The 27,989-nt window shown below is 42.9% G+C and overlaps 1 protein-coding gene across 2 annotated transcripts in view; it reads left to right on the top strand.

Moving 5' to 3' along the window:
* KCNH1 (potassium voltage-gated channel subfamily H member 1) overlaps positions 1 to 27,989 on the top strand; it is a 358,999-nt gene that overhangs the window by 41,669 nt on the left and 289,341 nt on the right. For both annotated transcript variants that reach the window (XM_036912446.2, XM_036912447.2), the window contains exons 4-5: positions 4,253 to 4,381; positions 12,032 to 12,150. In XM_036912446.2, the coding sequence (XP_036768341.1) occupies positions 4,253 to 4,381; positions 12,032 to 12,150 (248 nt within the window). The remainder of the gene's footprint in view (positions 1 to 4,252; positions 4,382 to 12,031; positions 12,151 to 27,989) is intronic.

Raw genomic sequence — 27,989 nt, forward strand, 5'->3', positions numbered from 1 at the left:
AAGCTGGGGTGACATGGCCAAGGCACACAATAAATGAAGAAACAAGGCTCAAGCCTAGGGTTTAGGATCCCAGACCAGATGTTCCAATGGCCAGTGGCCACTGCTTCCCTGGGTGCTCTCTCATCCTGTCTGCATGTGTCATTTGTCTCAATAAAGTTGACCCTAGACCAGCTGTTATGCTTCCTGGGCAGGCTGCCATTCCCGTGTTTAACTTCTGAATACATCTGAGTGGCCCAGCCTATATAGCCCTTCCCAGGGGCCAGTCACAGTGGCTCCGTTGATTCTGTTGTTGAATGTGGCCTGGCTGCCCCGCTGCCTGGTTGCAGAGAGTACCTAGGAGGAGGCCCAGGGTAGGAGGAAGACTGATGGAGGTCAAAAATTCTCTCGGACACTCCAGCCTTGCTGTTCATTGTTATCTGACTTCCGGGGCTGAGAAATCCCATAGTCAGGTGAGGTTCTCGGGGTCATGACTGCATGACCCAAGGGAGCTACTGAAGGGATGAGGCTCACAGGGTGACCAGGAGGAGGAGCTGGGCCTGGAACTGCTCCTCCACTGGGCACCCTCAGCCAGGAAAGGGCTGTCCTTCTAGCAGCAGCCTTTGCCTTCGGTAGGATCGTCAGATGCTGTATTTCTCTTGGATCTGTGTGTTGATTTTCCTTTAACGGAAAAGTTATCATTGATCATTTTTTGCTGAAGTGGAACATCAAATACTTGCTTTTCTTAGTTTTTCCACTCTAGCCACTTGGGTGAGGAAGCGGAATTTAAACCTCCTTGCAGAATGTGGGCTGTAGCAGAGAGCTCCGGAGGCTGACCGCCCTGGCCTCTGCCCCCAGGCAGATCTATATCTGAATGGCACCTAAGGGTTTCTGAATATTCTTGGGGGCACCCAGAAGGGTGGGAGGGGCTCCGGGCTCTGGATGGCTCATGTTCACTTGAAGCAACTCTTTCATATACTGAGAATCTGAATAACATTTCATTCGTTAAAAATGCTTTGCTTTTAAGAGGAAAAGATTGACGTTACTGGTCTGCCACCTCAGAGGAGCTCATGTTCTCTTTTGGAAGAATTTCAGAACTGAAAATTTGAGCCCATTCTACTTGTTCTTCTGGATTATTTGGGTAGTAATCATTTGGGAAAGAGGCAGGTCTGGGTAACTGTGTAGGTACTGCAAGTGGGATTTATTCCTCTGAAACTCGGCAGCATTGCGAGCCCGCTACCCTGCCCAGGCTGCTGAGTTTCGTAAGTGCAGGATGGTACCTTCTGGAGTTAGCACTGTCGTGATGTGAAGCTACCCTCTGCATATCCTACACTGGGTGTCGCTGGACAGGGCTGCAGGGTGATAAGACAGAGACAGTAGGTCAGATCTCTTGCCCTTGAAGTGGATTATTAAGGGTTAGAGGGTTAAAGAAGCAGTCCTCAGTTGTAACATGACACTTTCCTTCCCTGGCTGTGAGCAGAACTAGCTGAGAGAGAGAGAGAGGAATCAGGCAAATGGAGGTTAAATATTACTTTTATGACTAGCGAAGGTGATCCTGGGAATGTAGGTTGTATCTGTGGGCAAGTGAGTTTCTCATAGTGAATCCTAGAATCAGGCAGACCTACCCACCCATCCTACCAGACATCCCCCCTGCCCTTTGACTTCTCTCCTAAATTGGTAGAAACAGGGAAAGCAGAGCAGGATGCAGGCTAATCTCTAAGAAGGGGCTGAGCCACATTTGTCCAATTCTTGTCCCCCAAATTACCAACCCAGAAAAAAGGCCCAGAGTGTTACGCTGTAAGATGTCCCTCCACAAGGAAACACCAGATCAGGGAAACAGAGGTTGCCTCCCTCAACTGGCCTAAATGACTAGCTGGAGATGAACTCTAGAATAATGTATACAGACTATATGAATTTTTGGTACAAGATGCATATGCAGGTACTAAAAGGGAATGGTCAGAGTAGCATGTGTTTAATCAGGGAACATGTCTGTAAAGAAGCAATGGGCATACTTTGGGGAAAAGAAGCACACAGATTTAAACAGATTGACTTATTGAAATGGGGCTAGCTTCTGATGAGCTTGAATATTGAGGCCTCTCAATATGACTAACATAATGACTCTCATAATCTGGGCGCTGTGGGTTAATGTCGGCAATCCCAGTAGTCGTAAATGGAGTATAAACAGATGGCACAGTTCAACTGGAACAGTTCACAGGCATCGGGCAGCTGATCTGGCCAGTGGATGGCCCATAGGCAGCATCTGTGAAAGAGCTGGTTCTGGGAATTCCAGCAAGAACAGCCTCCTGGTGTTAGACATCATGAGTGGGGGGCTGCGTGGAGGCCCTCTCATCAGATGTATTACTAGTTTGATGGATTAGAAGTGTTTTCCAGTTTTCCATCTGAAAAAATTGCTTAAAGTTTTCCTTAGAGCAAAAGGAGAATGGTTTTTTTATTTGTTTTGCTTTTGCAGCTAGATACAATAACCGTGGGTGTGGAAGCTCAGTTGGTGTGATGCTTTCTTCTGAGTTTTCTGTTTCTTAATTGCAAATGGTTTACAATCCTACAGGTTCTGAGCAGGCATCTGGGAGAAAGAGTCACAGACCTTCCAAAAAACAGTGGATAATCCAAAGGCCATATTCTTCTTGATTTTGTAAAGCTCTGTGTGATTTCTTTCAATAAGGTAGATTTTTCTTTCAAAACACATTTTTCTTAGGGTGACATTATGCTCGATTTGTCTTCTAAGAGCAGTCAGAAACTGGCAGCTGAAAATTATGGAAAGGGAAAATGGCCAGAGGATTAAAATTAACTATGGATGAATATATAGATAATCAAGATTTAAGGGGAATATATTCCCATCTGATCTATTTCCTGCCTATTTGTACCTTTTAGTGTTACTCATACTTATATATAAATAAGTGGCATAGCCTGATATGTAAGCTAGTTGTTACTCAGTCAGATCGGCTAATCCTAAAGTTAATGAGATGTGTCTGTCTGTCCATGTTGTACAGTAGAGTTTGATGTGATCACAGGCAGAGACACCCAGGTCACCTCTCGGGGACCTGTTTGCATCTCCAAGATTCAGTGAGCTGTTCACTTATTATCTTCCAAAATAAATTACATGTGTATAATGCTGAGCACACTGCCTGGTATGTAGGAAGCTTCTCTAATTCTTAACAACATGGAGAATATTTACTGTATTTTAACTTAAAACTGGTTACAAAATAACATGTCCACTATTCTCCCAGTTATGCAAAATTCCACAAGTAGTGATTAAGTTCTTATGTGCCAGATACTGTTTTGGGAACTAGGATACAAGAACCAGAAGGGGAAGGTTATACCATTGCTTCATGTCTCATTTAATTTTACATCACAGAATTGATTGGTGTGTCTGCTGTGATGTCTTCTACAAACATTTGTTTTCCCTAATAATTTTTTTGGAAGCCAGAGATTGACTTTGTGCAGATATTTGGCCATGGATATCTGCCTGGGTGCAGAGGTGAGCCCTGTCCACCTTCTCCTTCTGTGGATTAGGGAAGTGCTTTGGAAAAGTTCATTTATCTCCCATTTTAGCTCAGAAACAAGGATTGGAGGTTGAAATACATTCATTGTGCTTCCAGAAGCACTAACATAATCACAGTCCAAATCCACCTGAAAACCTCCCTTTATGGGGAGCCTTTGCTGGCAGAACCATTATGGTGATTATTTTCCTCCTTCAATGTGGTGTCATTTGCCATTGTATTGGACCTCTTGGATTTTTATTTTGGGGAGAGAAACTTAGAAATATAATTTCTGGCCCAGGATCAACTGAGCATGTGAGCCAAACTGACGGATTTCCAAATTAGATTTAGATACTGGGGCCCTTTATCAATGGGAATTTGAGTTTGCATGGTCTGCTGGCAATGGCTGGCAATGCCTATCCTGGCCCTGATTTTTCACGTGTTTACTAGATGGTCTAAGGTTAATCTTTAGGTCTCTGTACTTTCATTACTTCCATAATGTCAGGAGGGATTTTCAACCCTTTTTCTAATCATTTTATAAGGGTTAAGAGATCTGCAGTTAGAAAATTATTTGAACTGGAGAAAACCTCCACTGTAGTCACTATGAAAGTTTTTATTCCAGCAGGAAGAGAAATTATGGTGTAATATCCCGGCACCTAAAGGAATCAAACCATTTAAAAATGAATGAATATTTGTACCTATTCATTCGAGAGTCTTTGCTTCCATAACCCCTCAAATGAGAATGTAAATTACTGACCAACTTTTGGTATTTCTTTCAGGGACACCTGTGTGGTTCTTTGTGAAAATTGCTCCAATTCGAAACGAACAGGACAAAGTGGTTTTATTTCTTTGCACCTTTAGTGACATAACAGCTTTCAAACAGCCAATTGAGGATGATTCATGTAAAGGTTTGTAATTCTGATTTGCACAAATACATTTATGCCCTTCTTTTTGCCTGTAGCGGGACTCTTGTTAACAGAGGATTCGAGGTTGCCAAGGCAATCTTCACAAAGATCAGGATTTAAACTTTAATTTGTGTTGGGTAAAGCACTGTCTTACTCTGGAATGTGTTGGGGGAGGGGGAGGGCAGAAAAAAAACTTTGTTCAAAAATCTTTGAATCAATCAACTGTATACTTTTTTAGATTAACCTTCCTAATAAAGTTTAGACAGATGAAGGTAGTTGGGCCTCTCTGGTATCAAAATCATCCCAGGTTTTCACATGACAGATAGATGTCATTCATCCAAATGAGATAGTCCATGGTCACGTAACTCTTATTTATATATAACCTTCTTTATATTTGACTGAGTTGCAGCATTCCAAGATTGTTAAAGCACATTTTAGCACATCTCTACCTCTGTGGTTGATTAAGTCTGTGGCCAGTTAATTCATTTGAAACCTGGTATTAATGAGGATAGGGTCTTGATTAACATTTCCATATGGGTCATTTAACCAGCTCTGTGACCACAGATTTTAGCGCTCATCTCAGCCCTATCACATGCACGCATTATATTGAGTAACATTGGAGACCCAGGACAGGAAAAACCTCAGTATTTCTAGAAGAACTATGTTTTTCAAGAGGTCCAGCTAATCAGGATGTACAAAAGATGGCATGTTATTCCCAGAGGCTTGGGGTGGGTGGGGGGGTGTCATAGCCCTCTTTCCCATCCTTCTTCCATAGCGTGCACTCAAGATGACTGAGATGCTAGGTAGGGGCTCTTTCATGCTGCGGTGCTTCCTGGCTCTCTGGTCCGCTTTCCAGCTCTGTCTGAGAACTCTGCTCCTTGTGGCTTCCTGAGATGCAGCAGAGATGAGAGTGAGTCCAGGGCTGAGTCAGACTGGCGCCTATTATTCTTGATGTGACAGAACTGTGATTGTTAGACGGGCATTGTGAGAGGGAATACAAAGCACCATGTGGATGCTTTCTCAGGGCTTGTGTCCTCTGAGGGTATTTAAAATCCTAGCACATTTAGATGCTTGTATTTATAGAGTTCAGAGCACAATGCTATGTATACCAGTGCATCCTATTTTTTTTTTTTTACATCTTTGGATAGCTCACTAAATCAATTTCAGCCTACCTTTTGGTTTCGAGACTACAGCAGATGTACAGTCTCTCAACCTCAGATGTAAAGCATCTCAGCCTCCTACAGTCTCCTTTTCTCCGGCAGATTTGTGATTCCCTGATTTCTGGTTTCTGACTTGAAGGTTTCTCAGGGCAATTACCTGGTGATACACTTACCCATGGTTAAGTGTCGTCTTGCCACCGTCTGGGAAGGTCGTTTGCTTTTTGAACGGCATCAACTCAGAAACAAAACTTTCAAGGCAATCAGATATTCTGACACTTATTTTTGCAAGTTTTCTCTTAAAAATGTAAACTGTGGGATTTGCTTGAGTCAGAATGTTTTCTTTCCAGCACCACTGGAACATTTTTAGGTGACATGCAGGTATTGCTTAATAGGAAAAGCATATTCCACAGAGCCTGCTCCCTAGGAGCCCCCTAGGCATCTGCATTGGGTTCTTCTGAAACATGAAAGGAGAGAGAAATCAGAGTGATGCCGTGAGACCCACTTAGGTTTATTCTCCAGGAATAAAATGTGCCACTTGATTTAACCTGCATCAAGGATGCGTTTCCTTGTTGCTGAGAGTCTTGGTACACACACACACACGCACATGCACACTTACACACACACACATGTATTTATCCTATCCCCTATTAGCCAAGGGAACCAGAGATTAATTCTTTTTGTCAGTGAAATAAATAGGAGTAACACGTGGCTTTGATCTGTAAAAATTCAAAATACAGGCACACATACACACACACTTTAGCCCTCAGTATAGGCATGCTGGTGGCAGATCGTGCTTAATGTCTCCTCCAAAACAAGACGTCATAAGCTTGTCCATTTCAAATGCCATGGCAGATATGTTTAGAACCTCTCACTTGTCAAGTCACTGTGCCTCTGGCCCACTTTGGTTTGGTGGTCTGCTTAGGACAAAGTCAAATTTTATGTAAGTCTGTTTGTGATGGAGGAGCATGATAATTCTCTAGGCCTTGTTTGTTGTAAGTCTTTAAACTACACTTCTGGCTGCAAGGATCAAATCTAGGTGGAAAATATGCCGCCACGTGGCTGGATTGTTCTCCTGACCTCCCATTTCCCCTGGATGTGTGCTCACAGTGTGAGACTCCAGCAGATCCTGCTGGGTTTTTGGTACAGCCCCTCAGTCAGCAGGAGGAACCTTAAGATCTTGCTGACCCAGGCTTGTTCAGAATTCACTTTTGAGATGGAATGGCAGGGCAGATAATCCAGAACCCCAGGAAATCCTCAGATAATTGCTTTGGCAGAGCAGCACGAGATATTTTTCCACCATCAGATGAGTCATTTTTTAAGTTAGTGGTGCCCAGGTTGTCTTTAAAATGACTTTGTTTTCTCTGATCATACAGTGCCTGATGTTGGGTTTATAGTGCCTCAGCCTTGGGAGGAGGGTGAGTGCATCCTAACAGTGCTACGAGAAGCCAGTTTATGCCTAACCTTGTCCCACAAACAACCCACAATGGGGTGAACACATGAGATAATTGGCAGTAGACTATTTAAGCATCCAATACAAAGTAACTCCCCTCTGGCCCAGAGCACCAAGCTGGGGCCATGAGCCCTGGGAATGCTCCCTCCACCCTCTCTTTTATTTCGGGTATCTGTTTTCACCATCCATTTTATGAATTATCCAGGCCCCCCACTACATCCTCTCCCTTCTGTGCATATTTTGACTTATTCCCTTGCCCTCTGACCAAAAGAGACCACAGATGGCATGGAGTGGGGAATGAAAGTGATGCTAGGTTCGCTGTTTGGTGGCAGCCCTGGGTGCATGTGCACGTCCTCATGTGTGTGTTTATTTGCAGAATGAGTGAGTGAGCAGGTGGGGGTTCTTGGCTGAAATGGGAACCTGTGATGCTCCAAGGATTCCAGCGGTTCCGTTTCTCTTGCTTTTCTGTTGTTGCAGATAATTGGGAGGAGGCTGCCGGATATCGGTCCCTGTCCCATTGTCACTTCTGAGCCAGGGGGCTTGGGCCTGAACTGGAAGCTAAGGCCCTGAGTTTTCTCCCTACATTGCTCACTAAAGGATGAGTCACTCTTATTTTCTCTCTTACCCCACCAAAATGATCTCACCTTAAAGGAGCAAATTCGTTTTCAAAGATCCATGTATTTACTCCTAAATTTATAGTTAAACTTGAGCCAAATGCAGACAACAAAAGGAATGTAAAACTTCCAAGGAGATTTTTAATAAAAGACCACAGATTTAGAAATCTTCGGGAATGAGGGCTCAGGCAAGCTGCAGTAACTGCCAACCCTTCTCCATGTGTCTTCACATGGGGTATTTGTGAGGCTCTCTTGGGAAAGAAACAGTAATGGATACAAGCCACTGCTTTCCCCACTCCCTCCAGGATTAGCACTTCCTCTCTCTGGCCTTAGGATGACTGTAAGGTGATGATTTAGTGATGAAGCTTACTTACTATTTAGTAAGTAAGGTGACGATTTAGTGATGAAGCCACAGTAGATTCTTGGCTATTTCTACATTCATAGGGAAAATGAATGGGCTGGGCAGGGTCGACGTTACCTGTCCATCCTGGTCCCCCATGTCCACTGTTCTCTCCTGGATGTTGGGTCATGGCACCAGCTCCTCTAGGAGAATCTGTGGCACTGCAGACCAGGATCCTCCCGGCCTCACAGCCTCCCCGCCAGGGTGTAGACGTCTTACAGGATCTGCTACTACTACTACTCAGAGTGGGTTGGCGTGATTTCTTGGGGAGGAGCCCAGAGGGTCTGTCTTTTCTGGGGTCTCTGGCCTTAACCTCGGAGGAGCTGGAATTTCAGCTCATCCCACAACCATCTTTTCCAGACTAGGGCGCATCCAGGGCGGGGTGGGCAAGTGTGGAGGCTGTCCCCGGGTGAAAGCAGCAGCCACTGTGTGGCCAGGGGAGGGGACACAGTTGTCCTTACTGAGAGTGGAGAAAGGACCCTGTGAGTGCTTCTCAGCTGACTTCCAGATTGCACAGCGTGTCCCTCCTTCTCTCCTCCTTTTCTTGTCAAGCTTCGTCTTCCCTTCCTGCGCCCTCTCACCCAAAAGACTCCCGGAAGTGCTTCGCTCACTGAACAGAAGTCTGCCTGGTGCAGAGGAGGGTACACGGGAGGGAGTGGGCAGCTCCGCTGGGTAGGGCAGTACTGGGGAATGCAGCCTTCCTTGATCAGCTGCCCTATTTTCCTTGTGGAAAACGACCACAAGGCTTCCCCTGAGCAAGGTCATCCTGAGCTAGGTTCTCATGGGTTTGTCCCTTCCAACTGGCCCTTTGGACAACCAGAGATGCATTTTTTTCCAGGAATGTGTCTCCAGATGGCTTTGCTCCAAAGGACATCATTGGTCCAAATTGTACATGGTATCTTCCATCATTTACCTCTCTTCTGTGTTTTCAATCTCCTTGCATGGCTGTCACACCCAGCCAGGAGCCCAGAGCCCACTGGTATCACCCCTTCTTCCCTCAACAGCTATTGTTCACGGAGTCCTTTTAACTCTACCAGGGTAGCTGTTCTCAAGTCTCCCCTGTCTCCCACCTGGGGCAGGGCATAGGTCCAGGCCTGCAGGGTCTCTTGCCTGGGGTCCCAACTGGGTTCTTTTAAATCTGTCAACCTGTTCTTTTTAAAGTCACCTCTCCACAATGTTGTACTTTGTACTTGAGCATATGTTCTGGTGTCTGTTTCCTGCTCTCACCATATTTAAACTCCTTTAGCGGTTCCCCATGGGTTTCTGCATGAAGTTCAAATTTCTTAACTTGCTCTTTAGATTCTTACCACGTAAGTTCTTGATCTGGCCCCTGACAGCCTCTTTAGCACCACTTCAGGCCACTGTCTGCATCCTCCTCCCCTCTAAAGTCATGCCTCATTCATCAAGCCATTTTACATGTATTACTCTTCCCTGACACTACCCTATTTTATGATTTTATGCCTTTGCAGGTGATTTTCTGCCTTTGTGTGGGATATCTGTATTTCCCTTCTTGAGTACTTAACTCTTACCATCTAAAATTTTGCTCTAGTGTTACTCTCCTCTGGGAAGCCCTCCCTGACTTCCCAACTTGGATTAGATATTCTCTGGATAGTCTTAGCTGTAGCACCCTGTACTCATCTCTGTCATGGAACTTAGTTTACTGTGTCATAGTTTTTTATATGCTTGGCAGTCTTCCCTATAGAGTGCATATGCTCTGTGAAGCCAGAGTCTATTTTATTGATGTTCCTATCTCTAGTTCCTAGCATTGTGCCTGGCATCTAGTCATTATGTTTATGGAATTTATACATGAATGAGGTTCTTTCATCTGGCTAAGTCAATGATTCCTATTAGCAAGTGTCCATAGTTCAGGAAGGAAAACATTGGAGTGAAACTTGGGATGGAACTTCCTTCCTTCCTTCAGACCCGGCAGAGCCTGCCCATCCTGACAGAGGTGTGATGGAGGGCTTCCCACTGCCTGTCCACTTCCCGCATCCAACACCACTCACCGTCCCATGCCCTCCACTCAGCCAGCTGGCAGCCAGCTCCTTTAAGAGCCACATTCTTGGAAAGAGAGTCAGGCTAGCTCAGAAAGTGAGGGGCTAGCCTGAGCCTGGGAAGTGCCCAGAGGCCCAGGGATCTTTCTTTTCAACTTTTCGTGTTCTAACGGCTGGTGGACCAAGCCCCTGAGCTCCCTACCAGGCAGGGGCTGGGGTGTTTGCCTTGCCACCTCCCTCTCATCATTTGTCCCAGAGTACGGGTCGTGATGCTGGTGGGCAGTGTTAGTAGTGGTGGAGTGGGGTGGCTTGAGGGGGCTGCAGAGCCCTCGCCAATGTGTCCATGCACAGCTGTTTTCTATCTAATGGAAAGTATGCTCTCTGCCTCTCTTGAAATCTGTGTAGAGTTCAATTCCGGCTTTGTATTCTGCCTGGAAGGATAGCCTGACTCTGAAAGAGACTTAAAAAAATTCAAGTCTATAGTTCACACTAGCACATTCCAGTGAGCATGTTCATAAATGGCCCACTTAGAGGAGATAACAAAGACACCCGTAGAGTCTGGGCTGTCCCCTCCTGTTAACATTAATGGGACCCCCACGGTCTGACCACCATGTGCTTCTTTTCAAGCCGACTCCAGCAGTCCCATTTCTCTGTTTAATGGCATCAGGATGGATGGAAATGCCACTGTCTTTTATTAAAGCCCAGAACTTCTGGAATGGGATAAAAAAGAACTGATTTGCTATTCTTGCTATATTGACAAAAATTTATCCAGATCATGATTCTTAAAGGTTGTGCAAAAAAAGGGCCATTCATACATTTGGCAGATGAGATTTCTGCTGCAAAGGCACTGAATCCTGCTAAACTCTAAAGGACAAAACCAAAATTGCCTCATCTTGCTTTTAGCTGTCTTGTAAAACTAGGGGCTCTACACCCAGTCCAGGTCTTTGGAGGCCCTCAACCCCGAGGTTGGTCTAGAGAATCCTGATGGGCTTTCAAGGGTCTCCTGAGGGAATAATCTTGATACACATGAACAGCTGGATATTGGAATGGACAGTTGCCTTGGGGACCTTTAAAAGTAGTATCCCTGTCTTAGATTCTGGGGTATAAAGTGGGCTGGATTGAGGAAGACCAGCCTTTCACTTTTCCTGGAAAAACTAGTCCAGAGGGCTAAGGAGACCTCAAGACAGCTTCTATTTTAGCCCAGTAACCGGAGCCTAGTAAACTTAGCCTAGTTGTTTTACCAGGTTAAATGCACCTTTAGGCAGATAGATTATTTTAGTTTCCACTTTATAGACAAAGCCCAGATAACTTTTTAGTGGTCCCAAAGCAAGCTGGAGGTGGAGATGGGGCTTGTATTCAGATTTCTTTACTCCAAGTTCAGTACTTTCTGTGGTTTTTGTTTTAAAGGGGACCTGTCCCCAGCCGTCCTTCTGCCATCAGAGTAGACTAAAATCTGCCAGTGCTTTTTCCACACCTGCCTAGGTAGGGATCGGATTCATTTCATTCTTTCCTGGCTTTGGAGAATGTAGCACATGGAATGGCCAATTGACTAGCTTGTCATTTGGAACCTGGAACCAGCTGAGTCTCTAATAAATCAGATGTCGTGTGGGTTGGGAACAGCCCCGAGCCCAGTCGCAAAGTCAGAGAGGTAGCTCGATTGCCTGGTGTTATCTGACAGAAAAGCCTTGGGCCTGAGTGGAAATATCTTGAGTTCTAGAGTCTTTCCAGTTGTCTAGGCACCCTATGCCTCAGTTTTCCCTATTTGTAAAATGGTGTTAAACCTGACCTACCTACTTCACAATGCTCTGATTAGGGTAAAGTGGAAGTGCGGGGGACAAGTGAATTGTTACACACATTTGAGTGCATCTCGGTGCTCTTCTGAGCAGTGAGTCCGACTCACAAGAAAGGCTGAGTGCCTCACGGGAGCTCAGGTCAACAATGGGTGTCTGCTTCTGACGGTGTGGCTGTGGTGTGAGTGTCCAAGTACCGTCAGGAGGTGTTTGAACCTGTCTTTTCTCTCCTGCGCATGCTCCAGGCTGGGGGAAGTTTGCTCGGCTAACCAGAGCCCTGACGAGCAGCAGGGGCGTCCTGCAGCAGCTGGCTCCCAGCGTGCAGAAGGGCGAGAATGTCCACAAGCACTCCCGCCTGGCTGAGGTAAGGGCGAGGGGTGGGCTCATCTTAACTCTCACTTCTCTGGGGTCCACGGGCTGAGAAATGATACAAAATGAATGTGCTGGTTTGGAGGGGACCTTCAGGATCCCCAGATTCTTGTCTTGGCTGGGTGACACACATGATGTGTGACTTTGGGTAAGTGATCTAACTTCTTTGAGCTTGGTACTTCCCATATGGAAAAGGAGACGGCGGCAGCTCTATTCCAACTTGCTTGAGGTTATGGGGGTCAGTTACTTTTTGAGGGAGTAGGGAAGGAGCTAGAGGTGAAGCGTACATGAGGGGTTTTTACTTAGAGTCCATAACCACTTTTGTTATTTGAGCAATACATACAGGAAAAGAAGATACAGGAAACAAAAAGAAGAAAATAAAAATCACCTGTAACCACACTAGCCAGGTGACATTGTTATAGTTTTTGTATACATTCCTTAACTTTTTTCTTTGTATATATTCTATGTCCTTAAAGCCTACAAAATACGTTTTTCGCATGTTAATGTTTATGAAGTTGAGATGCATGTAAGAATCAATGCATACACTTAATGTGGTTGTGTTTGTCACTTTATATAATTATAACCATCCTTCAGGTTAATGAATGTACCTAAAATTCTTGTTGCTTTGAAAACCTTCATAGTAAGGAAAACTTATAGTGGTATGTTCTCTCTTTTCCTGGGGCAAATGAGAGGCTGGGGCAAGATGTTTCACCAGGCCTAATGCCCCCCAATTACTATTATCTGTTTTTGGTTCTGCATCCAAATCACAATGATCTGGTCTTCATTTTTTTTTAACTGGAGCTGGATGGAGCCACTTAAGAACTTTATACCTCTTACACAGCAGGCTTCCATCTTAGCCATCTCTCTGCCTGGTGGTGGCCAGTCCGTTCTTGATGCAGGCTTAGAAGATAGTGCCCTTTCTGACCTGACTCCTGGTTCCCATAATCCTAGGAGAGAAACTCCCAGCAGGGCACAGCTCACTGTGGGTGCTCTGCCTGTGTGCACCCCAGGTTGGATGAGTCCACTACGGTAGATTGCCTCGTAGCAGCCAAAAGCTTTTTGCTAACAGCGGGGATGGGAGCATTCACGTGTGTCACATTAAAGGAGAAACATTTGGAGGATGGCAGCATGGGGTTTTGGGCTGATGTGTGCTCCACTGATGATCGAAAGGGTAATAAAGAAGACCTTTCAGTTCATAGGCTGCGCTTTCCCTGTCACTGCTGCTCCGTTTGGTTAATGCAACCTCCTTTCCTGATGCTCGCCACCTTGCTCGCTCTTATCCAGCCGCACTCCTTGCTGTTTCTTGTATGCATCCGGCTTGCTCTTCCCACAGAGATCTCTGTGACACCTTCACCCACTGCAAGTCTTTGCTCAAATGTCATTTTCTCTGTGTGGCTACTTGTATTAGTCAGGGTTCTACCAGATAAACAGAACCAGTAGGATGTTTATATATTAAGAGATACATTGCAAGGAATTGGTGATTGTAGGGGCTGGCTAAGCAAGCCCAAAACTTGTTAGGCAGCTTGGTTAACTGGAAACTAGGGAGGAGCTGATGCCGAAGTCCACAGATGGAATTCTTCCTCAGGAAAACCTCAGTTCTGTTCTCAAGGCCTTTCAACTGATTAGATGGGGCCCACCCAGTTTATAATCTCCTTTTCTAAAAGTCAGCTGATTGTAGATGTTAATCAGAAAAATCTACAAAATAGTTTCACAGTAACACTTAGATCAGTGGTTGATTGAATAACTGGCTACCATGGCCCAGCCAAGTTCACACATAAAACTTCCCATTACAGTCCACCCTTGTCAATTTGGCACTCATACACATTTCCTTAAGCCACACTAGCCTCCAAGTAAAGACAATAAGAAAATCACACTTCAGTCTAACGTGGTCCAATTATCCCGCGTATAACCAAAAAGGTGCAAACTCTTTCCATGGAGGAGGATGCAAAGTCCTTGGGTGATATTCACTCTTATCTTGTATGTCCTGTACCTTGAATACCGAGATGTAAACTTAACTATTTTAATACATCTGTGTTAGATGATAAGGGAAGAAGATGTAATATACAAACTCTTTTATAACAAAATAAAAAAATACTCATAACTCCTAATCTTCTCCTTAGGTTGCTGTTTTTCTCCCCTTAGTGCCTTCTAATGTTCTGTCAAGTTTACTTATTTATTGTTCTGTTGTTCACTGATATATCCTGAGTACTTAGAACAGTTGTCTGGCACATAATAGATGTTCATTGATAGTGGTATTTTAAAAGATTGAATAGATGAAAGAAAGGAAGTGATATTAGTGTTTTTGTCTGTCTATCTGGCATAAGTAGTTGCCCATTGACTCGCAATGTGAGGTGAACACCTGTGTCCTATCCCAGGGACTAGTAAATTTTAGTTAGCCTAGCTACAGGTTTATGGGCTTTTTTGATCTTTTCAAAGAATCAGCTTTTGATTTTGTTGATTTTCTGAAATGGTTTCTTATTTTTCAATTCATTGATTTCTGCTCTAATTTTTATTATTTATTTTCTTCTGTTTAGTTTGGATTTAATTTGCTCTTCTTGTTCTAGTTGCCCAAGGTGGAAACTTAAATGATTGATATTTGATCTTCTTTTTTAACATGTGTATTCAATGCTATAAATTTCCTTCTAAGCACTGTTTGCATTTCACACCACAAATTTTGATAAGTTTGTGTTTTCATTTTCATTTAGTTAAAAGTATTTTTAGGCTGCTCCTTCTCTCTGGGGGCAGCCATTTTCTCTTTCAGATAATAAAATCTCTTGCGTGGGGAAAAAAATACTTTTAAATTTCTCTTGAGACTTCTTTGATACTATTTGGTTTTTAGAACTGTGTTATTTAATCTCCAAGTATGGGGACTTTTACAGCTCTGTTACTGATTTTTGGTTTACTGCTATTGTGGTCTAAGATCAGACGCTACATGATTTGCGTTCTTAAATTTGTCAAGTTGTGTTTTATTGCCCAGAATGTGGTCTGTCTTGGTGAATGTTCCAGGTCAGCTTGAGAAGAATGTGTGTTCTGCTGCTGTTGAATGAAGTAGTCTATAGAGGTCAATTATAGCCAGTTGATTGTTGCGTTCAACTATGTCCTTAATGATTTTCTGCCTGCTGGATCTGTCCATTTCTGATAGAGAGGTTTTAAAGTCTCCAACTTTAACAGTGGATTTATCCATTTCTCCTTGCAATTCTATCAGTTTTTGCCCCACATATTTTGATGCTTTGTTGTTTAGTGGATATATTAAAGATTGTTATGCCTTCTTGAAAAACTGACCCCTGTATCATTATGTAATGCCCTTCTTTATCCCTGATAACTTTTCTTGCTCTCAAGTCTGGTCTGTCAGAAATTAGTATAGCTATTCCTGCTTTCTTTTGATTAGTGTTAGCATGGTATATATTTCCTTATCCTTTTATTTTAATTTATATGTGTCTTTATATTTAAAGTGGGTTTCTTATAGATAACATATAATTGCTTTTGATCCACTTTGACAGTCTCTATCTTAACTGGCATATTTAAAATAATTGGCATTTAAAGTGATTATTGATAGGGTTGGAGTTATATCTGCCATACTTATCACTGTTTTCTATTTGTTGCCTTTGTTTTTTGTTCCTATTTTGTCTTCCACTCTTTTTCTGCCCTTTTTGGTTTTTATTTGAGCATGCTGTATGATTCCATTTTCTCTCCTTTCTTAGCATAACAATTATACTTTTTAAACTTTTTAAAAGTGGTTGTCCTAGAGTTTGTAATATGCATTTACAACTAATTCAGGTGTAGTTTCAATTTTAGAATATATAGTTTAGTATATATAACTGTAACTGAAATGAAGAATGCTTCTGATGGACTGGTTACTAGCCTGACCACAGCTGAGAAAGGGATTTCTGAGCTGGGGGGTTTGGTCAGTAGAAGCCCCCAAAGTATGTAAAGTTTCAACTTTAGTATAAGTTGAAGTGAGCACAATCCGGGTCCACTTACAAGTGACACCATAGTGCTTCATGGGTAGCAGAAATGTATTATAATAACAAAATATTCCTAATTACTCCCTCCTGTCCCTTGTATCATTGCTATCACTTCACTTATTCATAAGCGTCCAAAAGCACATCTATATATGCATACACAATCAAATAAGTTTTTGCTATTATTATTTTGAACAAACTGTTATCTGTTAGATCAATTAAGAATAAGAAAAACAAAAGTTTTTATTTTACCTTCACATCCTTCTCTGATATTCTTTCCTTTTGTGGATCCAACTTTCTGACCTATATCATTTTCCTTCTCCCTGAAGAATTTCTTTTAACATTTCTTGCAAGGCAGTTTTGCTGGCAACAAATTCCCTCGATTTTTGTCTGAGAACATTGTTATTTCTCCTTCACTTTTGAAAGGTAATTTTGCCCGGTACCGAATTCTAGGTTGGTGGTATTTTTTTTTCCTTTCAACACTTTAGATATTTCAGTCTACATTTTTTTTGCTTTTGTGGTTTCTAAGGGGAAGGTGCATGTAATTCTTATCTTTGCCTCTTACAGGTTAGGTGTTTTATTCCTCTGGCTTCATTCAGGATTTTTTCCTTATTTTTCATTGCTGTAAAGTTTGCCTGTGATATCCTAGGTGTGATTTTGTTTGTTTGGTGCATGTGTGTTTGTCATTTATCCTGCTTGGTGTTCTCTCAGCTACCTGGTTCTGTGGTTGGTGTTGGATATTAATTTAGGGAAATTCTCAATCATTATTGCTTTGAATATTTCTTTTTTTCTCTTCTTTCACTTTCTGGTATTCCCATTACATGTATGTTATGGGATACAAGTCGTGGTCTCACAGTTCTTGGATATTCTGTTTTACATTTTTTGTGCTTTAGCCCTTTTTTCTTTTTTCAGTTTTGGGGGCTTCTACTGACAAACCCCTCAGCTCAGAGACCCCTTTCTCAGCTGTGGTCAGGCTAGTAACGAGCCCATCAGAAGCATTCTTCATTTCAGTTACACAGTTTTGATCTCTAGCATTTCTTTTTGCTTCTTTCTTAGAATTTCCATCCTTATACTTACATTAGACGTCTGTTCTTACATTTTCTTTCTCCATGAGAGCTATCAGCTTATTAATAATAGTGGTGTTAAGTAACCGGTCTAATATTCCCAACAACCCTGCCATATTTGGGTCCAGTTCTGATGCCAGTTCTATCTCTTCAAACTGTTTTTTCCCTTTTAGTATGCTTTGCAGCAGCTTTTTTGTTGAAAGCTGGACTTGATGATGGAATAAAAGGATTTTGGGTAAACAGGCCCTCTGTGGAGTGGTGGGAGAAGAAACTTCCTGTAGTGCTGTGATTAACTGTGTTAGGGAGCCTGTGACCTGAGCTGTGAATTGCACAAATGCCTCTCTGTTTTCCCCCTACAGAGGCCAGAGAGATGCACAGGGTGGCCTGGAATTGGGCATTTCCCTTCCTTCATGTGGAAGGCTAGAGGGGTTGGAATTGGGTATTTCCTTCTCCCCAGGTTGGTTAGGTGTTGATAAAACTCAATAGATGAGGCTCTGGTGAAAGTTTCTCCAAGGGCAGGCTGTTTTAGGGAGAACAGAGTGATCTGGTGTATTTCAAAATGGTCACTTTCCCCCTGCCCCTTCCAGAAGCACGAGAGGATTTTCACTGTGAGGATCTGGTAGAGATTCTGGAGGTAAAACTCACAAAACTATGATCGCACCCCCTGGGATTTTTACCTCTCAGACTTGTCCACACTGAGCCTCCAGCCATTTCCCAGTTACAGTTTAGGTTTTCCTGTCTGGTACTGGTTCTTCTGGCAGTTTCTGCTCATGGGTTTCTTTTCTGGCAAGTTGCTATTTTTTTGTATTCACCTGTCTGCTTCTCTGATTTTGGGTGCTACGGTTTGTCCTGCAAATTCACTTCTCTGATGGATCTAAGAAGAGTGGTTGATTCTTCAGTTTGTTTAGCTTTTACTTGTTTTTAGAATGGACTGACAACTTCCAGCTCCTTACATCCTGGACAGGAAAGTGGAAGTTGGCTAGAAGTTTTAAACAGTGAAAACCTGCTTCCTGTCCATAGCCGATAGCTGATAGCAGATAGCCTGCTCAGTTTTCTCATCAGTAAGTGCCACTGGCCAAATGGAGATTGAGTAAGAGCGCGGATACCTCATTGACACCCCTCCCACCTTGAGGAAAGAGCTGACATAAAGCCAAACAGACTGGAAATAGCAGTTTTGCTTTTAAATGCATTGTACGTGTTATGTTCAAGGTCAGCCCATCTCCCTTGTTAAGCTTTTCTTCTCTCCTGAACGCAGGCTTCTTAGCTCATGTCTCCCTCCACAACTGATTCTAGAAAAGAAAGAAGCACTTAGCGTGTGCCAGATTCTGTGCATCTCATCTTTCTCTTTTAATTCTCTAAACACTTGGAGCAGTTTTACAAAGGGGAGCCTGGGGCACAGGGAAGTGTATTAGCTTGTGTATGGTCACCTGGCAGTAAGTGGGACCCGTAATTGGGAACTAGGTTACTGTGGCTCTAATCCAACCTGTTTGCCCTCTGGGAATTCCTTCGGGCATCCTGTCTTTTCCCCACCCCTCTTCTAATACTTATGCCACGGTTACAAGGCCTTCTGGCTTTAAAACTCACAAAACTATGATTGCATGATCTTGCTCATTTCAGGACAGAAGACCAAGTCCCCCTTGTCTGGCTATTTCTTTCTCTCTATAGAGCACCCCATCCATCTTTTCTCAGTCTAGTGTGAGCACCTGTTCTTTCAGAGGGTCAGTTTATTTTTAGGTCTTAAAAATATCTTATGTCAGTACATAAGTCAATGCCGGAGGACCCTTGTCAAAGGTTGAGGTCTCTGGGATACAGATGCTGCGTAACGCCTATGAAAGAAGAGGGAGAGGAAGCACCCTTGGGCAGGCGGAACATTTGACCACAGTACAAATCTGATAGAGGCTCTGCCAGTCCACAGGGCTTTCTGCGGAGGAGATGGCCAGCTTGGGGAGTCCTCCAGGGCAGGAAGGGCCAGGCCCATGGAACACCTTGCTCAGTCATTTATGGGTGCCTCACCGGGAAACTCAGGTTTCTGACCCTTAGGAAGCCAACGGGAGGCTGCCAGCTAACTGTACCTCACGGCTGGCAGAGAATCCGTTCTTGCAGTCAGATCTGAGGGGATGCATCTCTCAGTTTATCACTGTGTCATAACATTTTCTGCGTTTGTAGGGAGGGAAGCTGTGATCCGTGTAGGAGGGAGTGTCACTCCTGCTCAGCAGGGTTCACTCCAGCCTTCACACAGGGGTGACCCAGTGGGGGTTTAGTCTGGCTGGGACTGCTCTTTGCTGCCAGCCTCTCTTTCCACGAAGACGTGGGGGGAATCACCTTTTCCTGTCATATCCTTTCTCACTTCCTCCCGATGAGGGAGCCAGGTCAAGGTATACTCTGAGGTTCGCAGCTGTGATGGCTGAAGCACAGGCACGTCCGTTCAGCTACATCATGGCGGGTGAGAGGTGCCCGGCTCACAGCCCGTGATGCTCACCGTCTCCCTGTAAGGGCATCTGGTAAATGCCACCTGTGCCGCTGTTTTCCAGGTAGGTGATGGGAGTCATAGGCTGAAACAACGTTCAAGGGTGCAGCCCACTTGGCAACTTATTTAGCTGCATGATTTCAGGCAGGTCATTTCACCTCTGAGAGCTTCCGTGCCCTCCTCTTCCTTCTCTGCAAATGGAGGTAGTGAATTCAAATGAGAAGAATATATGTCCACAGATTTGTGAAGAATGTGAATACTTTGGCCTATAGTAAGTGCTCAACAATACGGGTTTAATATTAAATTTTGATTTTTTGGTTCTTTATATCCTTTAAAAAAATTTCTCAAAAGAAGGAAATCTTGCCATTTGAGACAACATGGATGGACCTTGAGGGCATTATGCTGACTGAAATAAGTCAGAGACCATACCGTGTGATCTCATTTATATGTGGAATCTACAAACAAATAAACAAAAAAACCTGAACTCATAGATACAGAGAACAGATGGGTGGTTGCCAGAGGTGGGGGGGGTCAGGGGCACGTGGGGGTTGGGGAAATGGGTGAAGGGGATCAAAAGGTACAAACTTGAGTTATAAGATAAATAAGTCATGGGGATGTAATGTACAGCATGGTGACTGTAGTTAATAATATTGTGTTGTGTATTTGCAAGTTGCTAAGAGAGTAAATTTTAAAACCTCTCATCACAAGAATACAAATTTATAACTGTGTGGCTATGGGTGTTAACTGGGCTTATTGCAGTTATCATTTTGCAGTATATACAAATAAAGAATCATGTTGTACATCTAAAACAAATGTGTCAATTATTTGTCAATAAAAATGTTCTCAATTTTCAGAAATGCAAGAGGTTCTTTATCAGATTTTAAAACATAGAAGTATATAAAGTAAAAAATGAAATGCACAGTGTTTCTTGGAAGCAGTCATTTTTAAACAGTGTATGTGTTTTATTACAGGTGTTTGTGTATATTTATATTGATCTAAAAAAAAAAGAAAAAGAAAAATGTGGACATACTATATACATTATTTTCCAATCCACTTTTCTTTTTTTACTTTGTTCAGGATATTTTCCTGAGGGCACACATCCCTTCATTCTTTTAATGGTTGCTTTGTATTACATTGTATGACATTATTCAAACCTATTTAGCTATCCCTGTTGGTGGACATTTACATTGTCACAAATCTTTGATTATTACAGAGAATGCTTCCATGAACCTCCACGTGTGTGTATTTTTGGTTTTAATTTAAAAATCTTTCAAACTTTCTGAGTAGTAGAGAGTATTTTGCAAGATTTTCTTTATTATAGTGTCTAGATAGTAAATGTTGACAAATTCTCATTTCAAATTCTTTTTTAAAAATTAAAATATTACAGGTAAAGTTGAAGTCCTCTGAGAACTTATTTCTGGAAGTAATCCCTACCCTGAAGTTGTGTGTCTCCTTGTTATTGATGTTTTAATATTATTTTTACTTATGTATTTATCCATAAAACACATATAGTATGATTGTGTGGGATTTTTTAACAATATATTTGCAGAAATGATATTATACTGTGTTATTTTACAACTTGCATTTTATATCCACATTGATTTTTTTGAAGCATTTAATTTTGAAAAAATTGTAGATTCACAGGAAGTTGAAAAGCTAGTAGAGAGAGTTTCCTATACCCATCACCCAGCTTCCTGCAGTAGTAACTTCTTATATGTAACTATGGTATAATAGCAAAACCAGGAAATCAACATGTGCAGAATATTGTTAATAAAACTTAAGATCATATTCAGATTTTACCCATTTTTATGCGCACTCATTTGTGTTGCGTATGTGTTCACCTATGCATGTAGTGCATAAAGTTAGTTTTATGAGAAACCGCCAAACTATTTACCAGTTGCAGTTGTTTGTATCATTTTATGGTCCTACCAGTGATGTATGAGATATCTTGTTTCTCTGCATCCCTGCCAACATTTGATATTGCCGCTCTTTCATTTCAGCCAGTCTAATTAGTATGTAGTGATGTCTCTTCATGGTCTTAATGAGCATTTTAGCAATGGCTGAAATGAGTTTGTTTTCCAACTACATATCCTCTTTGTTGAAAAGCTGGTTCACATCTCTTGCCCATTTTCTAATTGAGTTCTGCTAACATTCCTTCATTTTTGTATCGCTTTAAAAATCTGGGCATGCTTTAAATCCTCTCTTTTGGTGTTTACTTTCCTCTTGTGTGAGCTTATCTACAACTGGAAGTTTTTGGTGGGAGTCTGTTGGGTCCCCAGTTCGGGAGGCATCTGGATGTGGTGGTTGAGTTTGCCTGGACCACGCACCATAAAGTTCTGCCTGGTTCAGACCAACTTTCTGTAAAAGTTTTACCTGTGGGCCTCCCAACAGTATGAACAGTGTGCATTCCAATTCAACACTCATATACAGCATCCCTGTCCCCTACCGCACATCCCTGGCTCTGATAACCCCTGCTTCTGAAAAACTCCTGGGCTGTTTGCTTTCAGCTCTGACTGGCTACCTTAGTTTTGTGTTCCTGTTATGTTACTGGTACCTGAGATTTTGAACTTAAATATTCTTTTTAAATGTTTTAATTTTTAAACAGCATCTCAGCGTGTTTGGTATAACTGGACAGCTTGCTATATATTTGTATATAGTCCCCTCTATTGACTGTTGGCTTTCTAAGGACTTGTGCAAGTATGAATATGATAGATTACTGTTAAGTGGAATTAAGGAGACAGAGGGGACAAATATTTCCAACTCGGTAGAAACCGCCAGAACGTTCAGGATGAGTCTGTGTCAGGTCGCTAGTTTTCCCACTCCACAGGCTGGAACCACTGGTGAGGCTGCTGAGATTCTGTGACTAAAGGTGTTATTCGTTTTCCTAGAAATAGACTCTATCTGCCTTGAATTTGGGATTTCCAGCGCCATTTCGTTTGCTTTTTGGGTATTGACTTTATTTGGCTCATGAGATTCAGGGAAAAACGACAATGCTTCTATGACACCTCAGTACCCATGTAGTATTTTCTTGCTTTGGAGAGGAAACTATCTTTGATAGCAGGTATTTTCTGCTTCAAAAATCTAGGTTTTGAGCTCATTTTGCATCTCATAAAGAGTCTTTTTAAATACTTAGAACTGTCTCAGTTGGGAATAGGCTGTGCTTATAGGAAGTAGGTTTGTCATTTTCCAAGGTGTTTGGGTGACCACTTCACGGTACGTTGAGGGTGAACTTGGGAGTGTGGCTGGACTCTGGCCTTGCTGTCACATTCTGTCCTGAAGGCCAGCCTGTGCCTGGTGGCCCCATGTCCACTTGGCAACTATGGGTTTGTTTCTGGGCAGCCCTCTTGCCTGAGGACTGGGGTCTTATGGGGGGGGGATTCTCGGCTTTTTTCCCAGGAGGGCCATTTTGTATACACGTTCATTATATTTCAATAAACATTTTTACTCAAGGCAGGCAAGAGAAATTCAAATATTCAATGATGCCAGGGATCAGCTTCCCACTTGATTTTAATAAAGTTATAAATGATCAGTTGAAATGAGGTTTATAAATTTTCTGCATTTTTTTTCTTAGAGACAGGATGATGCAATGGATGGAGAAAGGGATTTGGAGTCAGACTGACCCGAATCCTCGTCCAAACTCATGACATCCCAGCTGGGTGACTTTATGAAAGTTACTTAGCCTCCCTTATCTTTCCTCATCCCCATAAAAAAAGGATACTACTTACCCTGAAGGATATTTTGAGGATTTGTGACACTCTAAAAGACAAGTCTGATCTGATTACTCCCTGCTAAAAAATCCTTTACCATCATCTTGTTACTTCTTTGTATACATTTAAAATGTACCTCATGATTTCCAAGACCCAATGTACCTCTCGCACCTTACCCGGCAGCTTCCCGCTCACTCCCAAGGGCAAGCAGGTGGCACTCCCACTTGTCAAAGCCTCCTTGCCCCAGGCTGTGGAGCATGCCCTGTCTCTGCTTGCAAGCTCTGGCTCCTTCTCTTGGCTGGACTCCTTCCGAAATGTTCTTCACGTCTCAGTGTGGACATCACATCTCTGAGAGGCCTTCCCAACTGCCCCTGCCCCAGGCCAGGCATCCTCAGAAGCTCTCCTGGCCAAGTGCATGTTTCATTTTGAGCACTCGTGCCCTGGAAATGCTGTGTTTAATGTTTGCCTTCTCTAGTAGATGAGATATCCATGAAGGCAGTGGCTTTGTCTCTCATCTATTCTGCATCTCTATCATTGAGCACTGTCAGCACATAGTAAGTGCTTGGTAAATGTCCTCACTCAGTGTTGATTCCCCTTCACCCGAACCCACCTTCCCCTCGTGACAGTCGTCTGCCTTGGTCGTGGATAATGGATAATCCGTAGTTGACTGTTAATGATGGCAACGTTTCTGTAACATGCTCACTACTAGTTCTCCACAACTGAATTTAAGAAATATAGATTTCAAAAGAAATAGTTAAAAGATTACAACTGAAGTACTTCTCAGCAAAATGGAAAGAAACCAAGGTTGTTGCCAATTGCATTTCAATACTTAGGAAGTATTTATATTTATGAAGGCATCACGTGGGTTGGTTCTCGACTGTGACATAAAGTATATGGGTTAATACTTTTAATTGCTTCTCACTGCCTTTATCTCTTCCATTAAAGAACAAGTGCATCATGGAAAAAGTTCTAAAAATAGAGCCTTCCGGGTTTATGGAGAAGGGTGTTTATGACGGGAATTAAGCTGTTGTTTAGCTCGGGCTGTCTGAAACCCAAATCAGGCCTTATTTTTTGTGGCTAGAGCTTCCTTCTCAGCCGTGTTAACAGCTAGCTGTCCCCTTTTCTGTGAAAATGCTTCTGCTGGCAAGGACAGAGTTTGTCTTCCCTTTGTAGTCGTAAAAACCAAAGCTGTTTCTAAACAAAAGCCGGAGCTGCTCTGGGGAGAGGGAAGGAGGTGCCAGGGGGGGCTTGCATGGAGTTAGGGGGCTAGAGAACCGGGTTTCTCTGCACCCCCAGAGGGAGGATGTTTGAGGTGATTGTGGTGGGTGCTGGTGCTGGTGGTGTCTGCTGGGGGCACTCGGTGTCCCTACATGGCCCGTGAACCCAGCTGGATGGATAAGTGGTGAGTACCCCAGGGCCACTCTCAAAGAGGAAGTCCCCTGTGTTTGACTCTGGTCTCTTCTGCTCCCACCATCCAGGAAGATGCCATAGGATGGCAGCCTTGAGGCTGCTGGCTCCCCTGACCCTTGTCAAGGCCCGTCCTGGCCCTGGTGGGTTGGCTAGGTCTTCCACCACCCCCGGGGGAGATGTGAGAGCTTGGCCACAGCTTTTCTGGTGCTGCTCCCCAGTTGAAGCCCAGTTCTCTCTTTCTGGGAGTTCTGTAGCATCATGTAGCAGACCTGTCTTCCAGTCCTTCCACACTGATGCCTAATGACCTTCACACAGAACAATTGATCATGAACTTACTACTTAAAATTCTTGGGCTTGAGTAAAGGGCACACCAAGGCTTGCCCTCCCCTTTTATATCAGCTTCATTTCCCAATCTTGCCTTCTATAGACCTCCGTAAACCCCACCACAACAGAAAGCAAACAACTCCCATGCCTCAGCCAGAAGACATCCCTCCCTCACTAGCTCTTACACCACCTCCTTTACACAGCCATGCCTCGTACACACCATCTGCTGAAAACGCCCTGAATGAAGTTGGTCTGGCTGTGGCCTGTCCTTCAAGGGAGATCTTGCCAATCACCTTGCAGCTAAGCCTTTCCTGACCACCCAATCAATTCATTGTCTCTTCTCCTGTGCCCTTGACCTACTTTTATACATGCTTCTCTTACTGCTGTTGCATTATATTTTAGTAATTTTTTTGCACATTTCTCTTCTGTTCTAACATATGGGATCTTTGGATTCTTGCAGGTAGGTAACTTTTGGTGCCTGTGGTTGTCTTTATTAGGAGACCCTAAGTGTTCATAACATTGATGATGACTGTTTTTTTTCTTTCTTAAATAAATGTACTTTATCAGTCTTCCTTTCTTCCTAGACCATTTCAGTTCTGTTATTCTTGGTCCCCAATCCTGGAGGAAGCCAAGGCCCTTAGGTAAAAAAGGACGCTTTATGTGAGCTGATGGCTGGAGCCTTCCTGATTCTCATCCAGAATCTCCTGAACCAATCTTTTTATTTGCAAAAAGTACTAGTGTTTGAATACTGTTTAGCTATTTACAAGAAGAATTTATAGATTGGTACACATACATGCACACATATCTGTATCTATATTCTTACTTGGCCTTCAGAATATCTATCTGGCATAAGTGGTATTAGCCTCATTCTTCAGGTGGCACAGAAACTTGCCCTGCTTGTTCAAGGCTGATTGGCTATGAAGCCAGGATGGAGGATTCCAGGCTGAGGCTCTGCCAGGTTCAGCCTGCAAGAGTTGTATCCTGATTGACTTTCTGTGTTTGCAGGTCGCCTCCACACTGGTTTCCCCAGCCATCCCTTTGTTTTCTGACATGTCTCCTTTCTCTCCACCTTCCTGTCTTGCACACATTTACATGTACACATGTGCTTGTGGCTCAGATTTTTAATCCATTGTTTGTTGCCTAATGTTTGGATAGGTGATCCGTCCCGAATCTACTTTGGAGAGCAATGCCTCCCTTTGTTTCAGTTGGTTGAAGATATTCTTACATTGCAGTTATGTCATGGTTTGTTTTGGACATGCGCTGCCCAGTATGGTGACCACTGGCCGCATGTGGCTGTTGAGCATCTGGGATATGATTCATCTGAATTGAGAGGTGTAGTAAGTTACATTATACACATTGGATTTTAAACGTAGTATGGAAAAAGGAATACAAAATATCTCTCATAATTTTATATATTGATTACATGTTGAGGTGATGATATTTTAAATACATAGGGCTAAATTATTGGGTTAAAATATAATTAACTTGTCTTTTTTTGCTCTACTTTTTTATGTGACTACTAGAAAATTTAAAACTACACATGAGACTCATATGTGTGACTTGTCTCATTTTTTCTTTGGTTAGTTGCTGGTTTAGACTGCGGGCTTTTGAATCAGATTTGGGTTTGAATCTCAACTTTACCACTTAATTAGCTTTGTGGTTTGGGCAACTTACTCATCCTCTCTGGAATCATTTTTTTAATCTATGAAATAATCTACCTCATATGGTTTGGTAAGGATTAAATTGTATTTTGTGTGTAAAGTGCTCAGCCCAGAAGCTGGCCTGAGAGCATAGGGGTTAGAATCACAGATCTTGGTGTTAAACTTGACAAGGTTTTCAACACGGGCTGCACCATTTAAAACCTTTGTGGCCTTGGAAAAATTGCTTTACTTCCCAGTTTCTTCATTGCAAAATGGGGATAATAACAGTATGTATACCACAGAGTTCTGAATATTGAATGTGCTAACATACATGAAGTTTTTACTAGCTCAGGGTAGGGCATATAGTTAGTGCTCAATAAATGAAAATTGATACCATAATATCTGGGGAAGAGTGTCTTCTGGTAACTTTTATGCTGTTAAGTGGTATATAGAGACTCTGGGCTTTATTTCTTTATGATAGGACACAAAATAGGAATGTGGCCTTAAGACATATTCTTTCTTGTCTCTATCATAGTTATTACGGTGTTCTAAGAACAGTCTTGATACTACATTTTTGTCAAGAATTATATTATTAATTTGGATCTTCCTGTATAGCCTCTTCTTTGGTTTACTTATTCAACTAGTTGTTCATGTATTCAGGTAGCTTTTGTTAAGCCCTTACTATGTGCCAGACACAGTGCTAAGACTGAGTTAGTGGTGGTGAGAAGACAAACCTCCTACCTGTGTGGAGCTTACAGTCTGGTGGGAGAGACATCTCCCCTAAGTCAAGAAACAGATCCATGTGTTATTATAATTCCTGATGAATGCTGTCAAAGGAAAAAACCTGGTGATATGATGCAAAGTAATAGAGGAGGGGAGGTGGTAGAGAGTCTGTTTCAGAGAGGACGGTCAGACAAGGTTTCTGTGAAGAGATGACACGTACCCCAAGACCTGAAGGTTGAGGAGAACCTGTTTACATGCGTGTGGGGGGCATTTTGAGTTGCTCCAAGGTTGGTAAAGAGCTTTGGTATTTTGCAGAAAGTGGCACACCTTTGTGGTGCCACAGCAGGAGACAGTGGCATTCAAACAGCCAAGCAAGGAGAGTGTTTCAAGAAGGAAGACATGTGAAAGTCTGTGAAACGCTGCTGAGAGAGTGAGTTAGCACGGGATGGAAGAGGCCATTGGATTTAGCAACATCGAGAACATTGGTGATCTTGACAACAGCTCTTTCATTGGAGTGGAGGCCATGGTCAGATGGGG

The sequence above is a fragment of the Manis pentadactyla genome, chromosome 9 (genome assembly GCF_030020395.1).
Source record: "Manis pentadactyla isolate mManPen7 chromosome 9, mManPen7.hap1, whole genome shotgun sequence".
Classification (NCBI taxonomy): domain Eukaryota; kingdom Metazoa; phylum Chordata; class Mammalia; order Pholidota; family Manidae; genus Manis; species Manis pentadactyla.